At 43.9% G+C, this 25,573-nt stretch overlaps 1 protein-coding gene across 6 annotated transcripts in view; it reads left to right on the top strand.

Moving 5' to 3' along the window:
• LOC121280459 (protein SSXT-like) overlaps positions 1 to 25,573 on the top strand; it is a 51,708-nt gene that overhangs the window by 13,793 nt on the left and 12,342 nt on the right. For 2 of the 6 annotated variants that reach the window (XM_041192477.1, XM_041192476.1), the window contains exons 3-5: positions 15,290 to 15,374; positions 22,758 to 22,875; positions 23,860 to 24,102. In XM_041192477.1, the coding sequence (XP_041048411.1) occupies positions 15,290 to 15,374; positions 22,758 to 22,875; positions 23,860 to 24,102 (446 nt within the window). The remainder of the gene's footprint in view (positions 1 to 15,289; positions 15,375 to 22,757; positions 22,876 to 23,859; positions 24,103 to 25,573) is intronic. The other 4 variants (XM_041192479.1, XM_041192478.1, XM_041192481.1 and 1 more) reach the window with 2 other exon arrangements.

The following is a 25,573-nucleotide window of genomic DNA, read 5'->3' as shown; positions in this document are numbered from 1 at the left end:
TCATGTCATATGGAGATGAGCTGTGAAACTTTAAGTGCACTTGATCCTTTGGCAGCCTTCAGCACCTGTACCCTTCAGGAGCACAGCGTCACCGGACACAGATGCTGAAGAGATGGGGGCCAGCCCCACCTCAAAGGTGCTGAGAGCTCACAGAGAATGATGGAACTCTGTGACGCCTGCCTACGACATTCTGGCAGCAATGACCAGCACCATCAAGGTGCACGCTGGACCATCACTTTGCTCTGAAGGTTACACACTGCACCAGGGCAGGCCCTGGACTGAGACACCTTTATCTTGTGCAGGAACCAAGGTTTCACATCTGAATGGCACGAGCACTGATCATTACAAGGAGCCATAGACAATGAGACATTCTTGGGAGTTTATTTACAATAGTGAACATTATGTATAAGTGACTAACCCCTGTGCCCACATGGTGCAACTACATCTTCCTAACCCTGCCGCTATGTCTTGGCGCTCCCCCGATAGCCACAGTGGAGGTGGAGACAGCCTGTTGATTGCTACACCCTGTCTATGATGACCTTGGTGAGTGTCCTGTGGGGGGCCCTGGCCTGCTTTGGGTAGCTTGGTGTGGGCCAAGTGCAACCTCCTTGGCCTGTGGAGCTGGAGATGATGGGGTCACATGAAGATTGGCCGGACATTCCTGGAGTCGCCTGTGTGAATGACCCTGGGGTGGCTAGTCCTCCTCCCTGTGGGTGCCTAACAGCCCATGGCTGACTTCTTGAGGAGAAGGGGTAGCTGGAGTGAGATTGAGCTGCCCCACACCCCTGTTGGAGGCCAACTATGGCGTCAGCACACGGAGTAGCACAGGAGCACACGGAGTAACACAGGAGCACACGGAGTAGTGCAGGACCAATGTCCTGGACCAAGGTCTCCATGGCGGCAGCCACCCTGCCAGTGTTGACCTTGGTGCGTTGGCATGCCGGGACTATCACCTCAGAACGAAGGCGGACGGACTTCTCCATCATCCCTAGCGATCTGAGGAGTGCATCAGACTTCCCTTCCTGATGTCCCTGTGCTTGTCTTTATAGCTCCAACAACTGACTGAAGACCGAGTCCAGAGGCTCATCATCTGATTCAGACTCAGCAGATTCCTTGCCTCAGGTCCCTGAGTGCCAGCAGCCTTGGACGCCCCTGCCTTCACCTGCTGAGGAGCAGATTGTGTGCTGTTCTCACCGGATTGAGATTCCGAAACTGCTCTTCGTCTAGTTCCCACCGAGGTGTGTGTGGCTGTGCTGATGGAGGGTGTGGGTGGGTGTCGGGACGAGTGTCCTATGGTTCTGCCTTCAGGGTCCTCATCTGAGGTGCTTTTGGCAATGGAGTTGGGGTCAGGTTGCCTGAGGGCGTCATAGCAGATGTGCCTAGGAGAGAAAGTGCTTGGCAGCTGCGTTACACACAGAACAGTGGACACAGAGTAGTGTTGACAGAGGGATGATCTGGTGCAGGATCCCACGCGGATGCTTGCAGCCGACCTCACCTTTGTCGCAGGACTGGCCCACATCCTCTCCGGCCAGCTGCAATGCGTGACTCTCGAACAGAGTGCGGACCTTGATGTCCGGCACTCCACCCCCCCCCCGGTCTGAGACCTCTCACGTTGATTGTATGCAATCTTATCCTGCATAAAGACAGATGGAAAGAGTGTGAGCAAAGCGCATGTCAGGCCAAATGGGAAGGATACTAGGCATGCGCGTGTACTGAGTGGAGCCATGGACAGGATGAAGAGGAGATCTCCAGAGGAGATAAGGTCAAGTGGAGATGTGGGTGTATGTGTAAGAGAGCGAGTGATGATGCCTCCTGAATTGGCAGTGACTGAGATCCCTGTGAATGTGAGTTGAGAATGATGAGATGGTTGCCTTACCCTGGTGACACGGATGAGATCATTCACCTTTTTTCTGCACTGGGTGTCCAACCTTTTGTGTGCAGCATTGGCACTGACCACTGCCTCCCAAGCCGGAGTGGTGAGACTGATGGGCCTCCTCCGGTGGCCAGAGGACATCGGCGGGCTTCCACGGCATCCAAAAGGCACCCCGGGAATGTGTCACTGAGTTGAGGAGATGCACTCTTTTTGGCTTTTGGGGTCATGTCTTCACTGGAGCAGTCCTGGGCTGCAAACATTGAGAACTGCACATGGCTGCAGTTTAAATATGATGCCTGGAGTGAGGAAGCAGCGAGATAATGGCGTGGCGAGAAAGATGGAGGCGGCCCACCAACGAGACAGCATGTTTCCTGTGACTGCATCATTTATGAGGTGGGAAGGGGATGATACAGAGTGAAGATCCGCCATTGCGGCTGGTGGATTTACACAGCCGCTACTGCACTTAGTGCAAATCTGGGATGATTTCGCCTGAGGTTTCGTCACATGCTTGATTGCCTACCAGAGCAGTGTGAAGTGATACATTTTGGTATGGATAACGGCACAAGATAACATAAAATAAAGGCTACAATTCTAAAGGGAGTACAGGAGCAGAGAGCCCAAGGAGTTTTTGTCACAGAGAAACTTTACAGTGCAGAAGGAGACCATTCGGCCCATCATGTTTGTACTGGCTCTCTGAAAGAGCATTCTATCTAGCCCCACTCCCCTGCCTTACCCCTGTAACCTTGCACATTCTTTCTTTTCAGGTAGCAACCAATTCCCTTTTGAATACTTCGATCGAACTTGCCTTCACCACCCTTGTAGCAAGTTTGTTCCAGACTCCAACCACCTCTGAGTGAAAAATAATTTTCCTCACCTCACTTTTACACCTTTTGACAATTATTTTGAATCTATAACCTCTTGCTCTTGATGCTCTCTTGAGTGGGAACAGTTTCTCACTATTTGCCATGTCCACACTCCCCAGGATCTTGAATACCTCTATCAAGTCTCCTCTCAGCCTTCTTTTCTCCAAGGAAAAGAGACCTAACCTCTTCAAGTTATCATCATAGCTACAGTTCTTCATCCTGGGAATCATTCTTGTGAATCTCCTCTGTACTCTCTCCAATGCCTTCACATCCTTCCTCAAGTATGGCACCCAGAACTGGATGCAGTGCTCCAGATGAGGCCTGACTAGTGTCATATTCAAGTTCAACATGGCCTCCTAACTCTTGTACTCAATGCTCCTGTGAATATAGCCTAAGATTAGTATGTAATTATTATATATTAATATTAATAATGTGCTTTATTAACCACCCACTCAACATGCCCTGTTATCTTCAATGACTTATATACATATACACCAACGTCCCCCTGATCCTGCACCTCTTTTAGAGTTTCTCCCTTTATTTTATGTGTCTCCATATTTTTCCTACCAAAATGAATCACCTTGTGCTTCTCTGCATTGAACTTCACCTGCCACTTGTGCTCAATCCACTAACATGTCTGTGTCCTTTTGAAGTTCAAGACTACCCTCATCACAGTTGACAATGTTTCCAATCTTCGTATCATTTGCAAATTTTGAAATCATGCCCTGAACACCACAGGATAGATAATTAATATATATCAGGAAGAGCAAGGGTCCCAACACTGACCCCCGGGGAACTCCATACAAATCTTCTCCCAATCTGAAAAACAACCATTTATCACTACTCTGTTTCCTGTCACTCAGCCAATTGCTTATCCAAGTGCCTACTTTCCCCTTTTGCTCACAATGCCTTTTGAAAATCCATATACAACACATCAACAGCAAAGCCCTTCTCTGTTACCTCCTCAAAAAACTCCAAGTTAGTTAAACATAATTTTCCCTTAATGAATCCATGTTGGCTTTCCTTAATTACCTTGCACTTGTCCAAGTGACTATTGATTTTGTCCCGAAATATAGTTTCCAGACGTTTCCCTACCACTGAGGTCAAACTGACAGGCCTGTAGTTGCCGGCTTTATCCTTGCACCCCTTTTTGAACAAGGGTGTAACATTCACAATTCTCCAGTCCTCCTGCACCTCCCCTGTGTCTAAGGAAGACTGAAAGATTATCACTTGCGCCTCTCTAATTTCCACACTCACTTTCTGCAGCACCTTTGGCTGCATCTCATCCAGTCCTGGTACGTTATCCGTTTTAAGTAAAGACAGCCTTTCCAACACCACCACCATCTCAGTTGTAAATTCTTTTGGTGTACCAGTTATCTTCTCTCTTGCATCAGCCTGGGTAGCATCTTCTTCCTCTGTAAAGACAGATGCAAAGTACTCGTTTAATATCTCTGCTATTTCTCCTACCTCCACATGTCCTTTTTTTTTATCCCTAATCGGCCTTACTCTTTCTTTTTACCACATTTATATTATTGATATGTTTATAGAAGACCTTGGGATTCCGTTTTATGTTATTTGTCAATTTTTTTTCATGCTATCTTCTTGCTTTTCTTTTAGGTTTTTCACCCCCCCACCCCCAGTCCTTCTGTATTCAGCCTGATTCTCCATTGTATTTTCCATCTGACATCTGTTGTACATGCACTTCTTCCTTTTCGTCTTCATCTCTATTTCTCTTGTCATCCAGGGTGCTCTGGCTTTATTTGTCCTACCTTTCCCCTTCAAGGGAATATACCTTGACATTGCCTGCAATACTTTTTCTTTGAAGGTGGCCCATTGTTCAGCCTGTGTCTTTTCTGACAACAATTGATTCCAACTGTACACCTACACTTTCCAAACCCATGACCGCTACCATCTAGAAGGACAAGGGCAGCAGACACATGGGAACACCACCACCTGGAAGTTCCCCTGTGAGTCACTCATCATCCTGACTTAGAAATATATCGCCGTTCCTTCACTATCACTGGGTCAAAATCCTGGAACTCCCTCCCTAACAGCACTGTGGGTGTACCTACACCACAGGGACTGCAGCGGTTCCAGAAGGCAGCTCACCACCACCTTCTCAAGGGGCAACTAGGGATGGGCAATAAATGCTGGCCCAGCCAGCAAAGCCCACATCCTGTGAATTAATTAAAAAAAAACCTCTCTCAAATCTCATTCCATAGAAGTTGGCTTTCCCCCAATTAATTATCCCTGCTCTGGGTTGTTCCTTGTCCTTTTCCATGGCCAACCTAAACCTTATGATACAATGGTCACTGTTCACTGTCCCCTAAATGCTCCCCCTACTGATATTTGATCCACTTGGGTCAACTCATTCCCCAGAACCTGGCCCAACAGTGCCTGACCTCTTGTTGGACCAGAAACATTCTGCTGCAGAAAATTACCCTGAACACATTCCAGGAACTCTCGCCCCTCTTGTCTCTTTGCATTGTTCCTATCCCAGTCTATATTTGGATAATTGAAGTTCCCCATCATGATTACTCTATAATTCTTGTACTTCTCTGTAATTTCTTTACAAATTTGTTTCTCTGCATCCCCTCCACTAGCTGGTGGTCTGTATATTATACTGACCAATGTTATTGCACCTTTTTCATTCCTTACCTCTAACCAGAGATTTCGCCCTTGACCCATCTGGAACATCCGCTCTCTCCAGTACTGTGATGCCATCTTTAATTAACACTGGCACCCACTCCCACCCTTTTCTTCCTTTCCCGTCTCTCCTAAACACCTTGTACCCATGAATATTTAACACCCTGTCCTGCCCTTCTTTGAGCCAGGTCTCTGTTATAGCAATAATATCATTATTCCACTTGTCAACCTGTGCCTATAGTTCACCAATCTTATTAATCACAATCCATGCGTTCACATACATGCACATTAACGCTGATTTAGGCTTTTTCACTTTCCCCCTTTTTTTGACCCTGTGTCATGACTTGCTATTGCCTACTCTAATTCTATCAATCTCTCCAAGTATTCTATTTACCTTGTTGCTACTCTTTGATATATCCTCCTTATCAGTTAATACTCCTCTACTTCCCACTGCCAGTTTTTCTCCTCTCCACTCTGAATTTCCCCTCAGGATCCCCTCCCCAACAGCACCAGCAAACCTCCCCACGAGGACATTAGTCCCAGCCCTGTTAAGGTGTAACCCATCCAACTTGTACAGGTTCCCCCTGCTCCAGAACCGGTCTCAATGTCTCAGATACCTAAAGCCCTCCCTCCTACTACATTTCTCCAGTCATGTGTTGAACTTGACAGAAGTTTACAAAATTATGAATGGCATGGACAGAGGAGATAGTCAGAAGCTTTATTCCCAGGGTGGAAGAGTTAATTACTAGGGGACATAGATTTAAGGTGAGAGGAGAAAACTTTAGAGGAGATGTGCAGGGCAAGTTTTTTACGCAGAGGGTAGTGAGTGTTTGGAATTCACTGCCAGAGGAGGTGGTGGAAGCAGGTACGATAGTGGTGTTTAAGAGGCAGCTTGACAAATACATGAATAGGATGGGAATAGAGGGATACAGACCCCGGAAGTGCAAAATGTTTTAGTTTGACGGGCAATATGATCGGCGCAGGCTTGGAGGGCCAAAGGGCCTGTTCCTGTGATGTACTTTTCTTTGTTATTTGAACTGCTCAATCTTTCTGTACTTCTTCTCATCAGCATGTGGCACTGGGATAAATGCTGAAATAACTGCTCTTGAGGTCCTGCTTTTTAATTCCCTTCCTAACTCCCTAAAATCTGCTTACAGGACCTCATCCCTTTTCCTACCTATGTCATTGGTCCCAGTGTGGATCGCGACCTCTGGCTGTTCACCCTCCCCCAAAAGAATGTCCTGCAGCCGAGGTCTGACATCCTTGACCCTGGCACCAGGGTGGGAACACACCATCCTGGAGTCACATCTACGGCTACAGGAACGCCTGTCTGCTCCCCTAACTATGGAACCCCCTTCCATTGTAGCACTTCAACTTTTTTGTCCTACCCTCCTGTGCAGCTGAGCCGCCCATGGTGCCACAAACTTGGCTCTTGCCCTGAGGAACCATCTCACCCACCAGCATGCAAAATGGAAAAGTGGTTAGAGAGCGAGAGCACCTCAGAGGATTCCTGCACTGCCTGCCAGTTTCTTTTAGATACTCTGGCATCACCCATTCCCTCTCTGCCTATGCACTTCTTAGCTGCGGTGTGACCACCTTTCCAAACATGCTACCCATGTAATCCCCAGCCTTGCGGATGTGCCACAGTGACTCCAGCCACCACTCGTGTTCCAAAACCCGGAGCTCAAGTTTCTGTAGCAGGTGATACTTCCTGCAGATGATGTCATTGAGGGCACTTTGTGCCTGCATGATGTTTCACGTGGCTGAACTGCACTGATGTACCTTAAATTTCAAATGAAGTGTTTCCTACAGCATGGTATAACATAATAACTCACCTGTCACATCACCAATTGTCTCCTCTGGGCCAAGTCCTGAAAAGCCTATACTTACCAACCAATCAACTTACGGGGCTCCTGTGATGTCACTTTTAGCTTTTTTCCTGTAAACTCTCAGCTCTCTCTTTCTCTCTCTCTCCACTACTTTATTGGCTCCTATGGCTTTCATTCAGCTTTTTCCCTTGTAGCAAAGTAAGAGCCAGCTACTGGAGGCTGAGGAAAGGTAGAAAAATAAAAGAAACACCTCCTTCCCCATTTAACCAAACTCCCTTACTCACCAGACTCCAAGGTAAGCACACTAAAACATCCAAACATGTTACACTTGTTACAGCTGATTGGTGAAGGAAAAGGCCAGAAGTCAATCTTTACTCAGTTTTAAATTTATTCACAACGTGAGACTTTACAAATGTATAGCTAAGTGTTGCTGAATGAAGAGTTCTTTTTGTTGAAGCTTTCCCTCATGTACTCGTCAGGACAATTCGCAGGACAATACAAATGTCGGGGAAACAACATATTTATACTGTGTGAGAAGAGAGTGCTGATTGGTTGGAAAGTGAACTCTGATTGGTAGAGGCGTTGCCATGGAGAATGCACCAGTTGATGGTGACTGACAGTTAACTGCCAAGCATTGTTTGAAATTTAAAATGGACAGATTGACTCTGGTCAAGACGTTGCCCTGGGGAATGAGTCAGCGAACGGCTGTCACTTATTTTCTTTAGCTGAAACAGATGTAATGTGTGTACATGTTCTTTCTGCCTGCAAAGAACAGGGCCCCGTGTATTAATATATGTAGCTTCCAATACATGTAAATGCGCCACACTGCGAGCCCAACTGACAATCTTAATTTGGTTGTCAGCGTAATTCTTAGTACACCGAGGATTGTTTAGCAAATGTCCAATCGTGGAATTACATCTAATGTTGGACACTGTTGAGTTTTGTAAGGATGGGCTGGCTGGGTACAATCTGTACCCTGCCCGTTACAAACAGTGGCTGGGACATGCTGTTTAATATGATCTGCCAGTCTTTGAGATGTACGGTCTACATACCTGGCATCACACTGGCACTGAAATTCATATACCCCATTACTCATTTGTGCGATAGTCAGAATGTCTTTTTGGCATACGGCAGCATCCTGTTAGTGGTGAATACCACTTGTGTTGCTACTGCATAGTGACATCGTGAAACAGCCAGCTTCACCTGTTGCTCACACTTTTGAAATCGCTTGCCCTTCCAGGGTAATCTGAGGTAGACTGGACACTTTTCAGGGCTGAATATGATGGCTTTGGGCCAGCTCATGAGTTTGTACAATGTACACCTTGAAACAATCTGATCAGGGTAGCTGTTACCCTGCAGGATCCCTTTGATGTGCCCTATTTCAGCATCAAGCTTGCATGGTGAGCAAATGACTTGGGGCCCTGTTTACGAGTTTGCTGATAAGGCCAATAGCCTGTGGAACTGTAAGTGTGTATTGACCAGTGAAGCTAGGCTTGATGTAGACCGCGGTGAAGACTCCCAGCAAGTTTCTTAGCTAGTATGTCAAGAAAAGGGAGTTAATTTGACTGCTCCATTTCAGAGGTGAATTTGAGTGAAGGATGGGGCCCATTATGACATGCAAGAAAATTATTACTTGCAGCTGTGGATTTAAATATAACAAGCATATCATCCACATATTGGAAATATATGAGGGCTGAGAGGCTGGGTGTTATTCCATGAAAGACGCGTTTCTCATGGAACCCAACAAAGATGTTTGCGAGAGGGGATCCCATGGAACGCCATGTATTTGGGCACACATGGTGCCATTAAAGCTGAACTCAATTGCATGAGTTGTCAAGTTGAAAAGATCAATCATGCAACGGTGGCAGGTCTAGATCACCATGATATAAAGCTGCAGCACAAATATCTATGGCTTCTTTAAGTGGAACATTGGTGAGTAGGCTAGCAATGTCGAATGAGCACATGAACACAGTGATACTATCGATAAGGCGTAAAGGGACATCACTTTTTTGTGTCTTGGGCAGTCTATACATACGCAGACACAGCGAGCCGTCATATATATCATGTGACAGCTCTTCACTCTTACACAAGTCTAGCAAACGTCCTTTTGGTTTACTTTTGAGCAAGGCTGTCCAGTCATGTTGAGCAGCAGGTCCAATGGGTATGAACTCGGACCTGTCATTAAGAACGGTGTGCATTTTGTTGATATAGTCGCACTTGTTAAGGATACCTATTCCCATCCCTTTGTCAGGTTTACTGATGTGTATGTCTGGGTTGGTCTTAATTCATTGCAACGCTGTAAGACATTTGTGTTGCATGTCAAAGTCAGGTCATTTGGAATTGCACAATATGCATGTGCTAGATCAGCTAGGCACGTTTTCAAGGACTCAGCATCTTCAGTGGATGCTGGTTTGTGACGGGATAGTTGGGAGTAGACGAGTTTGAACTCTTCCTGCTTGATTTGGGATGGATGCACACCAAAGTTGAAACCATGCGCAAGAGCAGACGCTTTGCTTTCTAAGAGTACATGGTCAGAGAGGTTTGTTATGTGTTTAGTGGTATCGTTAATTGCATTGCCAAACCACTTCCACTTAAGTGAGTTTATTTATCAATGATTTGGATGATAATGTGGTGAATTGGATCAGCAAGTTTGCTGATGACACCAGGATTGGAGGCATTGTGGACAGCGAGGAAGGCTTTCAAAGCTTGCAGAGAGATCTGGACCAACTAGAAAAATGGGCCAGAAAATGGCAGATGGAATTTAATGTGGAAAAGTGTGAGGTGTTACATTTTGGAAGGACAAACCTAGGTAGGACATACACAGTAAATGGTAGGGGACTGAGGAGTGTGGAGGAACAAAGGGATCTGGGAGTTCAGATATATAGTTCCCTGAAAGTGGCGACACAGGTAGACAAGGTTGTAAAGAAAGCTTTTGGAATACTGGCCTTCATAAATCAAAGTATTGAGTATAGGAGTTGGGATGTTATGGTGAGGTTGTATAAGACATTGGTGAGGCCAACTTTGGAGTATTGTGTGTAGTTCTGGTCGCCTAACTACAGGAAGGATATCAGTAAGATTGAAAGCGTGCAGAGAAGATTTACTAGGATGTTGCCAGGTCTTAAGGAGTTGAGTTACAGGGAAAGATTAAACAGGTTAGGACTTTATTCCTTGGAGCGTAGAAGAATGAGGGGAGATATGATAGAAGTTTACAAAATTATGAGGGGTATAGACAGAGTAAATGCGAGTGGGCTCTTTCCACTTAGATTAGGAGAAATAAACACGAGAGGACATGGCTTTAGGGTGAAAGGGGAAAGGTTTAGGGGGAACATTAGGGGGAACTTCCTCACTCAGAGTGGTGAGAGTGTGGAACGAGCTACCATCTGACGTGGTAAATGCGGGCTCACTCTTAAGTTTTAAGAATAAATTAGATAGTTACATGGATGGGAGAGGTCTGGAGGGTTATGGACTAGGTGCAGGTCAATGGGACTAGCGGAATAATATTTTGGCACAGACTAGAAGGGCTGAAAGGCTTGTTTTCTGTGCTGTAGTGTTCTATGATTCTATGGTGTGGATGTGTTTCAAATGAGTGTTTATGGTACGATCACCAGTTGAAGCAAGTGCTCTGATTTTCTGTTTCTTTGTTTCTATAGCAGCATAAATGGATCAAATCAGAAAATGAAAGAAATTTGTTACCTCAGACCAAGTGCAGTGTAGGACATGGTGTAACTTAGTAATCCTGTTATCAGTCTGTTCAATCTCGTTTTACATAAATGCTTGCTCAATCTTGGGACGATGACTCACTCTAGCATTATCAATACATTTGGAAATGAAAACTGGTACAACCTTGGGTTTAATCCACTCTTGGAGAAATTCAGTAAATAGCTTTCCTGTTCTTAACTTACCTATAAGTCGAACTATGTTGATGATATCCCAAATTTGGCCTTTATTTGTATACCTGAGACAGAGGTACAATAGTTGTTTGAAGTGCAGAATTGAGTAATGCTGAAAAAAGATCATTTTTAGTCAAAGCTTTTTGGCTGGCACTCAACAGGACAATTCCCAAGAATACCAAATGTTAAGGGACCGACAATTTATTCTGCATGTCAAGAGCATGCTGATTGGTTGGTAAGTGGACACTGGTAGAGGCATTGCCATGGAGAATGCACCAGTTGGTGACTGACAGTTAACTGCAAAAGATTGTTTGACGTTTAAACCAGACAGCATGACTCTGGTCAAGACATTGCTCTGGGGAATGTACCAGCGAATGGAAAGCAAGGATTTTGTTCTTGCATATGGCTTCAGTTTTGGTGTGCTTTCATCCCAAATCAAATGGGAAGAGGTATTTGCTGAGTTCAAACTCCTCTATCCCAACTATCCTACCGCAAACCACTGTCCATTGAAGACGCTGAATCCTTGAAAGCGTGCCGAGCTGACCCAGAGCACGTGTATTGCACGATTCCAATTGACCTTCTGACTTCCACATGCAACGCAAATGTCTTACAGCATTGCGAGGCCTTAACACCAGCCCAGACATACACATCAGCAGTAAACCTGACAAAGGGACGGGAATAGTCATTCTTAACACGTGTGACTATATCAACAAAATGCACACCATTCTTAATGACGGGTCCAAATTCATATTCATTGGACCTGCCGCTCAGTATGACTGGGACAACCTTTCTCACACGTAAACTAAAGAAATGCTTGCTGGATTTGTGTAAGAGAGATGAGCTGCCACGTGATATATATGACCAGGTTCATCTTCGAGGCTCGCTGCGTCCACTTATGTATGGGCTGCTCAAGACACAAAAGTGACGTCCCTTTATGCCCTATCTTATCTATGCAGGATAATGGCTACCCTGATTGGATCATTTCATGCTGTATATTGCACAAACCCATAAGCGGGCCTAAGGCTGTCACTTTTGGCCCTGAAAAGTGTCCAGTCTACCTCAGATTACCCTGGAGGGGCAAGCTATCTCAAAAATTTGAGCAGCAGGTGAAGCTAGCTGTCTCACGCTGCCATTATGCAGAAACATCACAAGTGGTATGCACAGCATCAATTGGCCAAATGGTTGGGCGATTGGTTACAATCAGGTTTGAGCAAATTTTCCCGATACACAGTGAAGGATTCTTTCACATTTGCGAAGACCATGTATATTGATAGCAATGCTGTGTCCGTGTGCTCATTTGACATTGCTAGCCTATTCACCAATGTTCCACATAAGGAAGCCATAGATATTTGCACTGCAGCACGGCTCTGCATGGCGATCTAGACCCACCACCATTGCATGACTCCGTACTCATTAAGCTTACACATTCAACAACTCACTTAGAGTTCAACTTTAATGACACCATGTGTGCCCAGATAGATGGTGTTGCCATGGGATCCCCTCCTAGCTCTTTTCTCGCAAACATCTTTGTTAGGTTCCATGAGAAACATGTCTTTGATGGAATGACACCTAACCTCCTACCCCTCATATATTTCCAATATGTGGATGATACGTTTGCTATATTTAAATCCACAGCTGCATGTAATAATTTCCTTGCATATCTTAATGGACTCCATCCTGCGCTCAAATTCACCTTTGAAATGGAGCAGTCAAATTAACTCTCCTTCCTTGACGCCCTAGTTGAGAAATCTGCCAGGGGTTTCTCTGTCACAGTCTGCTGCAAGCCTAGCTTCACTAGTCAATGCACACATTGGGGATTCTTACACGTTCAACAGAACTGTTCTGTTGAAGAATCATACGGATTCAAAACGTTAACTGTGTTCCTCTCCGCAGATGCTGTCAGACCTGCTGAGTTTTTCCAGGTATTTTTATTTTTGTCCCAGCCACTGTTCGCACTGGCAAGGTACAGACTGTACTCAACCAGCCCGTGCTTGTAAAACTCAAAACACAGTGTCCAACATTACACATGATTCTGTGATTGGATACCATTTGCCAAATAATTTTCACTGTGCTAAGATTTGCGCTGACGACCAATTTAAGATTGTCAGCCGGGCTCATAATGTGGCACATTTGTGTCCTGGAAACTACATATTAATACACAAGGCGCTGTTCTTTGCAGACAGAAAGAATATGTACACACATTGCGCCTGTTTCAGCTAAACAAAATAGGTAACAGCCATTCGCTGGTTCATTCCTCAAGGCAATGGCTTGATCAATCAGAGTCAAGCCGCCTGGTTTAAATTTCAAACAATGCTTGACAGTTAACTGTCAATCACCATCAACTGGTGCATTCTCTATGGCAACGCCTCTACCAATCAGCATTGTCTTCTCTTACAGTATAAATATGTTGTTTCCCCTGACATTGGTATTTTCTTGCGAATTGTCCTGATGAGTGCAGGACGAAAAGCTTCAACAAAAAAAGTTAATTTTTTTCAGCAATACTAAAGTTCTGTTCTACCAAACGACTGTTTGCATAGCTCCAAACTCTACAACCTACCATCAGTGTCAATATTTCTCTTAAATGTGCACAAGTCATTATCCAATTATTGTCCCACACCTGTAGACACTTCAACAGTTAATTGTATAAATTAAGGTTGAAGGTGGCAGGGGCAGTTTGAAAAAGTGGTGAAAAAGGCATGCAGCACCTGGGCTTGATAAATTGAGATGGAGCATACAAAAGCAAGGAAGTTATGATCAACCTTTATCAAATACTGGTTGGCTTCAGCTGGAGTATCGTCTCCATTTCTGGGCACTGCACCTTAGGGAAGATGTGAAGGCATTAGAGAGGGCGCAGAAAGATTTATGAGAATGGTTTTAGGGATGAGGGACTTCAGTTACGTGGATAGATTGAGAAGCTGGGACTGTTCTTCTTAAAAAAGAAAAGGTTGAGAGGAGATTGTGTTCAAAATCGTGAGGGGCCTGGACAGGATAGATAAAGAGAAACTCTTTTCTTTGGTGCAAGGGTTGAGAATCAGAGATACAGATATATACAGATACAGATATAAGAAATGGATATCAGAGATACATATATAAGGTAAATGGCAAAAGAACCTAAGGTGAGGTGGAAAAGCTTTATGCAGTGGGATCTGGAATGTACTGCCTGAGAGTGTGGTGGAGGCAGATTCAATTGTCGCTTCCCAAAGGGAATTGGATAAGCACCTGATGATAAAAAAATTGCATGGCAACAGGGAAATGACTGGGGAGTGGGACTAGCTGAGCAGTCCTTACAGAGAGATGGTGTTGACATGATGGGCTGAATGGCCTCCTTTGCTGCAACCATTCTATGATTCTTATCTATGATCTATTCTACTGCCATGGGTTGCTTCACCTGTCTCTGGAGTTTAGAAGAATGAGAAGTGATCTAATTGAACCAGATAGGATTCTGAGGGGGTTTGAGAGGCTGGATGCTGAGAGATTGTTTCCCTGGGCTGGGGAATCTAGAAGCTGGGGGCACAGACTCAGGATAAGGGGCTAATCATTTTGGACTGAGATGAGGAGAAATTTCTTCACTCAAAGGGTTGTGAATCTTTGGAATTCCTTACCCCAGAGAATTGTGGATGCTCTATTGTTGAATACGTTTAAGGCTGGGATAGACAGATTTTTGGTGTCTCAGGGAATCGAGGGATATGAGGAGCAGGCAAGAAGGTGGCGTTGAGGCAGACGATGAGCCATGATCGTAGTGAATGGTGGCTGTATAGTCTGCTCCTGCTTTCTCGTTTTCAATCTGCTTGGTGTCTCTCCTTCTGATGGCCAATTATAAAGTGAACAGACTGATACTGTTTTGGATGATCTTTACTTTCAATCAAACAGATTTTATTCCCCATCTCCAGATTGGATTAATGATTTTTTTTTAACGTCCCGATGATTTATTTCCTGGGATTTTACTCACAGCAGTGCCCAGGAGATTAATCTTGAATTCCTGGAAACCTCTAACCCATGCTGGTATGTGAGGGCAGATTGGAGATAACTCAGGAGTGATGCCCCCCCCATCCCTGCTAAGTACATGTGAGAAATAGACGATTGGGCTATCAATGCTCATGGAACTCTTGCCCAGAATGAATTGGTGTCTTCAGGAGAGAAAATGGTGGTTGAGAAATCAATAATCTTTTCTCATTGGTTATCTCTCAGATATCAGCAGATCCTGCACAGAAACCTCATCTACCTGGCCACGATAGCAGACTCCAGCCAGAATGTGCCCAGTGCCCAACCTGTGGTAAGTGGCAGTGAATAGCTCAGTATTCGCGGGAAATGAACTGTATACTGCTGGCCCGGGAGATGTGTGTAGGCAACCCTTCTCAGGCTTTGATGTTATCCCACATGTGCAACCTGGCCAAGCCTGCGTGTTATCCCCTATGTGACCTGGCCAGCCCTGCATGTTATCCCATGTGCGATTTGGCCAAGCTTGCAAGTTATCCCATGTGCGATTTGGCCAAGCTTGAATGTTATCTCGTGTGCGATCTGGTCAGGCCTGGGTTTTAATTTTTTTAAATTTCATTCATGGGATGTGGGCATCACTGGCTAGGCCAGCATTTATTGCCCATCCATAATTGCCCTTGTTCAGAGGGCATTTAAGAGTCAACCACATTGCTGTGGGCCTAGAGTCAGATGTAGGCCAGAGCAGGTAGGGACGGCAGATTTCCTTCCCTAAAGGACATCAGTTAACGAGATGGGTTTTTCCAACAATCGACAATGGTTTCATGGTTTCATCAGACTTTTAATTCCAGATTTTTATTGAATTCAGATCCCACCATCTGCTGTAGTGGGATTCGAACCCGGATCCCCAGAGCATTACCCTGGGTATCTGGAATACCAGTCTAGTGACAATACCACTGCCTCCCCCATATGCATGTGCAACCTCGCTAGGCCTGCATGGTGTTCTGTGTGCCATCTGACTAGGACTGTGTGTTATTCCCTGTGCAACTTGGCTAAGCCTCCATGTGCCTCCACTAGTGTGACCTGGCCCATGTACACGAAGCTATTAATGTATATAATGTTATTGACTTTTTTTAAAGTGGAGGTTTAGTCTATGGGTATGTCTTGATTGGATTAATGCCAGCTAGTCTGAGTGCTTTGTGTACTAGTTTTGAAATGTAAGAGAGGTAGAGTGCATTTGTATTTTGTTGAATAGAGCCTTCAATAAGGCGAGTGAAATCTGGCACCTAGCCAGCAGAGACTGAGCATTGTTTACATTACCAATAAAATTGGTACTATGTAAGGGGTTTTGTTGTTAGAAGAGGTGGAGTTCAAAGAGGCTAGTGATACAATGAGAATTTACATTCAATGGGATGTACTAGGTATATCTGGGCAGTTTTGTGTGTGTAGAGCAGAGGTAATGTAAGATTAAAGCCTGTAAGCCTACAACTGTCTGCAAAGAAACCAAATGGAAAGGAACCTTATTTTGAATGCGTACAGTGAAAATGCTTTGCCTGGTGTTTGGTTAAGTCTGTGGGTTGCTGTTGCCTTAATGGAGTTTAGTCTGGGAATTTGTTAAAAGTTATGATAGTAGCAATTTGTAGCCATGTGTATGTGTGTAATGTGTTGTAACTTAATAACGTTTTTAATTTAGTTTAATATAAAAACCTCTGGATAATCGACGGTCTGATTCATGAACTTAGAGCTGCATCTCAAACATTCCACTTAAAAATAGGTTATGACATAGTTTAAAGTTTTCTGTCTGGGATTTTTAATTAACTCAGCTTTACTAACTGCTGAGTCATAACAGCTGTGTACACACTACCTCACTCACGTGGTTAAACACTCCCCAATCCTAAATGGTAATTGAGCAAAACTTGAGAATATTTACCCATCCTCAGATCTCCACTATTCAGCCTTGGCATGCTGCATTCTGCAAGCAACATTCTGACTGACTGCCTCAGTCAGCAGGGGAGTAGAAGATGAAGTAGATTATGTTGTATGATGTTGTGTGTGCCTGCATGCCATTTGTATTGTAAAGGTGTTAACATAAGACTGGAGAATAGCACTGCCCATTATATGATGTATAGAGTCACATGATATTAGACTAGGAGAACTGTCTAGAGAGAAGACTGTGGAACCAGCTTGCATGGAGGTAACAGCACCATGTATGACAATAACAATAAATATACATGTTTCAAGATCTCATCATTGAGACACCTGAAGAACCCATATTACAACATGGTGGCAGCAGTGGGTTAGCAGCGCTATCAGCCTGGTACAACATGGCAGCAGTGATCCCTTTTACAAGATATCACAACAGAGAGAGTACCATAATCTGGCACGGCATTCACGGTGATATGAAAGGTGGCAGCTAAATGCATGAACCCAGACAGCATCCCAAGGTATGAAACACTAAAAGGAACTGAAGCTGAACTAGAGAGAAACGCACCTAAGAAGAAAACTTCAACAAAAAAGTTTAAGAAGCTTCACTACAGAGTCGGAAGTGAGGAATCCACCAGAGTGATTGGAAGTCCATTACAGAATTTTATGAGAACCTGAGTGACTCGTGCACGAGATGGTGAGCTAAATTCCAAAAAAAAGTAGCTGTATTCACGTTTTATAATAGGTGGCGATCCCAAGGGCTCAGAATCCACAGAACAGTGAAAGAGAGCTGCTAGTAAAAAAAAAAAGGTTTAAAAAAAAACCTGTGAAAGTCAGCTGGCAGAGTCAAGATTTCAAACAAAATCTGCAGAGTTTAAAAAAAAAGACCTGCAGATTTTAATAGCAAAGTGCTGTGGCTTTGAGTTTAAAAAAAAACCAGAACCCGATCGGACCATGCGCCTCGCCAAAGCTCCCACGGTGTGGAACGTTCAAAAAAAACCACTCGTGAATTTTAATAAAGCTGCCCAGAAAAGAAATGCTTTTACCTTAAAAGGCCCATGATTGCTGGGGAGTCTGCCAAAATTGGAACAAGCATGGGAAACATAGATAGAGAAACCAACAGCTGCAGAAACACCTAAGAGAAAAAAAATGTTTACTGCACTGACAGCTCTTCAAGTGGTAATGACATTTAAAGCAGTAACTACAAAAGGAAAAACCAGCCATGGACAGAAAATTAGAAGAGCCAGACAGACTTGTGCTATAGAAAGGGTTAAAGCAGAGCGAAGAGTGGGAGTCTTGGAGAAGACGATTTTTAGTTTGCAGATGAACCAAAACAAGAAATCAGAAGAAATACAAATTCATCATTTTTTATTCGTCTTTGGTTCATTTGCTGGTGATGTAGTCAGCCAGCATATATATCAATACTTGACAACATTTGTTGAGATATTTAAAGGCTTTGACAGATATTTTAAACTCCCAAGTTGTAGCGGGTGCAAACTCCAGAAGAAAGTCTCGCACACTCCCAAATAGTGCCGAGAGCAACAAAAGACCTGAGAGAGAGCGAAAAGACCCCAGAGAGAAGGAGACAGATAGCAGTGTGGAGTGAGCAGCAGATGGCTACGAATGAAGAAAAGCTATCTGAGGTATCTCAAAAGAAGCAAAATGTGCAAAAATTTAAAGACGTTTTTCTACAGGAAAATGTTTGCATCAGAGCTGAACTGGAAGATTTGAGGCGCAAGATTCAAACTGAGTATATACCTTTGAAAACAGTGGTAACCTGAAGTCTTCAATGAACCAAGCTGTTGAAGATCTGAACAAACAAATTTCAGAGATGACACAAAGATATCAGGAGGAAATAATGACTGAATTCCACAGCTGGCAAACCAAAGCAGGAGTTGGGGAAAACTCAACCAGATTTACAGCCAGGCAAAACAGCAGGCAGAAAAGGCAAGCAAAGAGGTTGCGACCCTGAACAGTTCCTTGAAGAATCGATATGTAACCATGGAAAAACACGAGGGGCTAAAAAGGATGTGGAGTATTACTTCAGAAAAAGCTGCATTGGAACTGTCAGTAGCAATGAAAGAATGCACTGAAGCCTAGAGTGAGCTGGTTAGAGGTCAACAAGAAAATAAACAATTGAAAGAACAGCCGATTGCCCTTCAAGATCAAATGCAAAAGGAATGGGTAACTATTCAGCAACATAAGAAATTGAAGACTGAGTTAAACAGCAGAATGGAAACACAGCAGAAGAAACTTGAGACTATGGTGAATTACAGGAAAGCTGAAGATGAAGCAAGCAAGTTTCGCAACGACAAAGAAAACATGTTGACAGACCTTCACATGCCATAAGAATTCCTTAGGACAAAGTTTATTCCTCTGGAAAATTACAAAGAGAAGCAAAATGAATTTAACATCACTGAACAAACTTGAAAAACCAGTTGGCAGAGCAGACTCAGCAATGTTCAATATTCCAGGAGGAAGCCGAAAGCTACAAGGAACAGACTGAAGAGCCTAAGAAGCAGTCGAATGAAAAAGAGGAGGCATTGAAAGGAAAAGCCATGTTACAGGACTGAAACAAATTAAAACTGCACCAGAGACGGACCTGGCCAACAGTGAAACCAAAATGAAGCACGTGAACAAAGTTATGCCGTGGACAAAGAAAGATAAGACAGAACAAAGATCGGAAAGTGGAAATCTGACATTGAAGCACCGGGCACGAGAAGAAGATAAAGCTGAGCTGAATGAAAAGATTCATAAACTTGCAAAAAGATTTGAAAATAAAACAGCAAACAAGTGTTTGGCTGAAATTGTGAATCAAGTGGAAATGAAGGTTCTGTTTGTGAAACGTATACACCCAGCAAGAACATGGTGAACATCACAGAAAAAGAAAATTCCACTCTAGGAATGATTGGAGTGCACATTTCCTTTGGAAGGAATGGGAAAACCCAGTGTCCGAAAAAAGCAGACGAGTTGTCAATAAAGAGAAGCACGACTCAAAGGGGCGTAAAAAGCCTATCAAATGGAGATAGCCCAGTACCAGAAACACAGAGTACTACCACCATCCCTCCAGATGTGACAGACCGAGATGTGGAAGAGCTGTCAAGCCTCAAAACTGCCTGAATTTATAAAATCAGAGACTTGAGAATGGGGGAGCAGGGATAGCAAGTAACAGTTGTATTACAGATAGTTAGACTCCATTGGAAGGCAGGAAAATTTTCTTTAGAGAAGAAAGGGGGATGTTGGAGAAGAAAGGGGGATGTTGTATGTGCCTGCATGCCATTGTGATGTAAAAGTGCTTGATAGAGCACGGGTTAACGTGAGACTAGATAATAGCACTGCCCACTGTATGATGTATAGAGTTACATGGTAATAGACTGGGAGAACGTTGTAGAAAGAACACTGTGGAACCTGCCTACGTAGAGGGAACAGCACCATGCATGACAGTAACCTGGGATCTGTAAATAGTTAAAGATTAACAATAAAGGGTCCATGTTTAAATGTACAAGTCTCAAGATCTCATTGAGACATTTAAAGAACCCATATTACACCAGAGCCCATGATGAGCTAAAGTGTACATGGGCTGTGGAAACAGATTAAAAAGGCATGCAGAGTACTACAGGTAGGCTGGGGAGGAGGATAATGGGTGGGTAGAGTCCGTGGTAGGGTTGGATAATACATGGACTGTGGGAAAAGCAGTCTTTCTGGATTGATTGTAAAACTTTTTCCACATTCTCCACTTTCTGGAGTCAGATCAGGAGCATGTCAGGACTTGGTATTGATTTATTTACAGAGTACACATTTGGAATGTGCCAGAAATTTGCTTATATCTGATTTCCATGCCTTTATGAGCCTGAAGGTGTAAAACTAAGTTTTACTGAATGCTGCAAACAGTTGAGTTCAACCTGACATAGTAGCAAAAGTATGTGAGGCTTCTTGTGTGTGGTTAGGGGTGGGTTGCAGGCAAAGGGAGAGAGAGAGAGAGGTTGTTCGCCAGCAGCATCTATTGGTAGTGTCAAGAAGATATGTTATTGGAATTTATTGTAAAATAGGGGTATCTATGTCTATATGTATGTGTGTGAGGGAGAGACTTAATTGGATTAAGGACAGTTGATCTGAAGGCTTTGATGTATTGGAAGATAAGCTTGGTTTGAAATGTTATGTAGGTAAAATGGGGGAAGTTTAGAATGTGAAGTGTAAAAGGACATTTGCATTTTTAAATAAACTAGACTAGCTTGAATTCAAAGAGAGGGAGTGAAAAATTACACCTAGCCAGGGGAAGTTAAGAAACAATGTGCTTATTTTTCCCAAAGGTTACTGGTAAACTTGGTACAATGAGAGATATTTATTATTAGGAAGGTAAAGTCCAAGGACATTGTGAAACTGTGAATTTGCATTCAAAGGGGAAATATGTATTAAGGAGAGAAGGCTGTGTGTAAAGGCAGGCATTTTAAGACCTAACAAGTGTGAAAAGCCTTTGGCATCTACACCTCAAGGTGCTATCTACAAAGAACTGAAGTTCAGGAAACTTACTTTGAATTCGATTGTTTCTTTGCCTGGGTCTTTTAAAATCTGTCTTACTGGTGCCTTAAGTGTAACTGGGAATTAGATTAGTTAGGGGATTTAGAAGTTATTAAAGTAGTAATTTGTAGACATATATACGTGCTTAAAATCACTTCCCTTATTAATAAATGTTTATTCTAGTTTTGTAAAGACCTTTAAGGCTTGATGGTCTTATTACTACTGAAGCCAAAGCCTGCATCTTGAAACATACAAATTGAAAAAATAGTTGTGGCAGTTGTCTCAAGTTTCCCTCTGGGATTTGAACAACTAAGCATTTGGCAACGGCTGTGCCATAACAGCAGAACATTGACACTACAAGTGTTAAAAAAGTATGTTAGGAACAGAATCATAGAACTCATGTCTGTGCCCAGTCTTTGAAAGAGCTATTTGACTGCTCCCACTCCTCCCCTGTTATTTCCTCGTGGGCCTGAATATTTTTTCTTTTCAAGTGTTTATTCACTTTCCTTTTGAGAAATGCTATTGAATCTGCTTCTACTGCCATTTTGAGCAGCACATTCCAGATCCCCCTCACTGCAGGAAGAAAATTCTCCTCCAGCTCCTTTTGTGGGACATCCATCAGAAAAGGGGCTGGTTTAATGTTCTGGGTGGCACCATTCACCTAACAAAACATGACTCTGTGTTCCCCCCTTCCAAAGACGAGTATATTCCTGTCTCTTTCCAGCATTCTCATTCTTTTTGAATATTGATGATGTTGATGTGGGTGTCGTACAGTTTGGTCTATTGGGATTTTCCCAGCAGCTGCTGGATAGGTTCCATCCACATAACATATCATAGGGACATCAAGTGGAGAGTTGGCAAAATGGCAGCAGAAGCTTAACTGGTAATTCCCAGTCACCACCAATTGTTATTGGGTGGAACCTTGATACTTTGGAATAGAGATTTTATTTTTAATGCAATTTTAAAAAACATGTTAAGCTGGGTCTAAAGTGTGTCCACAACTTCCAATGCCAAACATCTGATTATTCCCTGCTGTTAAGTCCTTACGTCAGCTCATGTTTGCCAACTGGGCTATAGCCTGGGGGAGAGCTAGACTCAATGGTCACTGATAAATGCAAGGATGGGAAGCCATTTGACCCGTCTAATTCTACGTATCAGCTGTCCATCATCATAACAACAGTCTACCTCCAGAATTTCTTTTTCTGGGAACTGATCACTCTGTGGTTGAAGTCACTGCCCTGATTTTGTTTTTTTAATATCTAAGTTATTTTCTCTCCTTCAGACACTCAATCAGCCGATGGCAATGGGGCCAGGGGGGATGGAGCCTGTCGGGAGAGCTGTAGACTCCATGGCAAGTGGAACCCCTCCCCCTGGGTCAGGGACCGCTCATCAGATGGCAGGTAAGGGGCAAACGGCTATGATCTCCGATGGAGCTGTTGGGATTTGAGTTTGAATACAGTCTGTTTAGTTAATAGATTTGAGTTGGGAATTGGGCGGTAGCGGGATGAAGAATCCTTGTACTGCACTGCTCATGTCTATCCCTGTTGGGTGTACCTGGCATTAGCAGGTTTTGTGTTATTCATTCTCGGGATATGGATATCACTGGCAAAATTTGAATTTATTGCACATCCGCTAGTTGCTTTGTTTTGGTAGTTACCATGTTGATGTGGGACTGGAGTCACATATAGGCCAGACTGGAGAAGCAGAGCAGCTTTCCTTCCCAAACCGGCTGCTGCATTTCCTACATTACAACAGTGACTACATTTCAAGAGCACTTTGTTGGCTGTGGAGCACTTGGGGAATGTCCTGAGGTTGTGAAAGGTGCTATAGAAATGCAAGCCTGTCAAATATACATTAGTGAAACAGTTGGGTTTTTATGACAATCTAACAGCTACATGGTCACTTCCAGATTTTTCTTCCCATCGTATTCTAAAATTGTTAGAAGTTAAATTTGTAATCCCTGGATTACTAATCCAGGAGCAGAATCACACCATGACTGCAACTAAGTACGTCAAGCTGCCTGCCTCAGTGGGTTTAAGGGCGGTGTAACTGGGTAGGCTGCCTCCTTTCCTTGTTTTTTATTCCAGAACGTTCCCTTTTTGGTTTAACCCCCCCCACCCTCCCCCCCCCCCAGTACCCTCATTCCAGGGCGGTGGTAGGATTCAGGTAGCTCTATACCACCCCCGATGTAGCCTTTTAACCAGAAGGTAGATGGATGATTTTAATCTCCATCCTTGGGTTTGTTGTGCTGAGGATTCATGAGAGATGTGGGTTCAGGCGGTGGCTGATGAAATCGCCAGCCCCACGAAAAGCAGCCATTGCAACACGATGGAAAAACACTATTGTTTGTCTTCTATAAACTTCTCTTTCCCTCCCCACAACAGGTGTCGGAGCAGCATTTCCCCATGGGCAGCCTCACTGCCAACTGGTTACACCAAACCCCTCAATAGGCCTACCCATCAGTAGCCATGGCAACATGGGAAATTTCAATCCGTCGGTGGCTCCCCCACAGAGCCTGCCAACCCAGGAGCAGATGGGAGTAAATCTGGGGCAGGCCCTGGGGACTCACTTGCAGCCTGTCACCCAGCAGAACCAAGGTACAGTACAGATGGAGTCCAGCACCACAGGTAAAACAACCTGCCCGTCACAGCACAATGCAGTTTACTGATGCTCCCTCCGGCCCCTGACGCACTGGCTGACACAGTCCATTGTCTGTCTCTCTCTCTCTCTCTCTCTCTCTATACTGTTCCACACCATCTGATCTTCCATTGGAATCCCCTCCCTGTCACATCTGTTACAGTTTTGTCAGAAGTGCAATCATTTTTTTATATATATGTTTGTTCTCAGGCTGTGGGTGTCATTGGCAAAGTTGGCATTTGTTATCCATTTCTTAATTGCACTTGAGGGAATGGTGATGCAATTGAGTCAACCACTTCAGGAGCCAGTTAAGATTTAGTATAGGACTGGAGTCATCGTGATAAGGATGGCAGGTTTCCTTCCCTAAAGGACATTAGTGAACTGGTTGGGTTTTCATGACAACCCTACAGCTTCGTGGTCAATTGTACCCAGACCTGATTTTTATTTTCAGATTTAAAAGATGGAGTTTAAATTTTCAGACTACCATGGTTGAAATGAACTCTAATTCTATGGAAATCCAGAAATGCTTCACGACATTTGTTCGTTTGCTCCTTCATCCCTTAAAAAGTACCTGGATGAGCACTTGGCCCGTCATAACATTCAAGGCTATGGGCCAAGTGCTGGTAAATGGGGTTAGGTAGGAAGGTCAAGTGTTTCTCACGTGTCAGTGCAGACTCGATGGGCCGAAGGGCCTCTTCTGCACTGTGATTCTGTGTGAGAGCTTGGACAGTGAGTTCCTTTTTGACCAGGATGGGACAGTTTGACTCCATTTGCCCATCTTTGTCCAGATCCTTTGATACCATTACCTTACAGAAATCTCTCTTCCAGTTAACCCTAAGCATCTACACCCTTTTTTTGGGGAGTGAGTTCCAGATTTTGTGACACAGTGCTTCTGATTTCACTCCTGGATAGTCTGACTTGAATTTGAAGATCCTCCCTCCTCGTTCTGGATTCGACCACCAGAGGAAATATTTTTCTCCACCTACCCTATCAAATCCTTTTAACATTTTAAACACCTCAATTATATCACCCCTCAATCTCCCAACTCGAGGGAACACAAGAAGTCTATGCAACCTGACCTTATAATTTAACCGTCAGTATTTTAAATAGTCATTTGGTAAGTACAGAACTTGAGTATTGCTTAAAAAAAGAGACTTTACAGCTTTTTGTCTTGCACCCATCAGGACATTTTGCAAGAATACCAATATAAGGGGAAAACAACAATTTATACTGTATGTGAAGAGAGTGCTGATTGGTTGGCAAGTGGACTCTGATTGGCAAGAGGACTCTGATTAGTTAGCAGGTAGACTCTGGTTGGCAAGTAGACTCTGATTGGTAGAGGCGTTGCCATGGGGGATGCACCAGTGATTGTGACTGACGGTTAACTGCCAAGCATTGTATTTTGGTGAATCTACATTGCACCCCCTCCAAGGTTAATACCTCCTCCCTGAGGTGAGGTGC

Source organism: Carcharodon carcharias, chromosome 7 (genome assembly GCF_017639515.1).
Source record: "Carcharodon carcharias isolate sCarCar2 chromosome 7, sCarCar2.pri, whole genome shotgun sequence".
NCBI lineage: Eukaryota > Metazoa > Chordata > Chondrichthyes > Lamniformes > Lamnidae > Carcharodon > Carcharodon carcharias.
The sequence above is the reverse complement of the archived record's forward strand: the minus strand, read 5'-3'. Positions and strand labels throughout refer to the sequence as shown.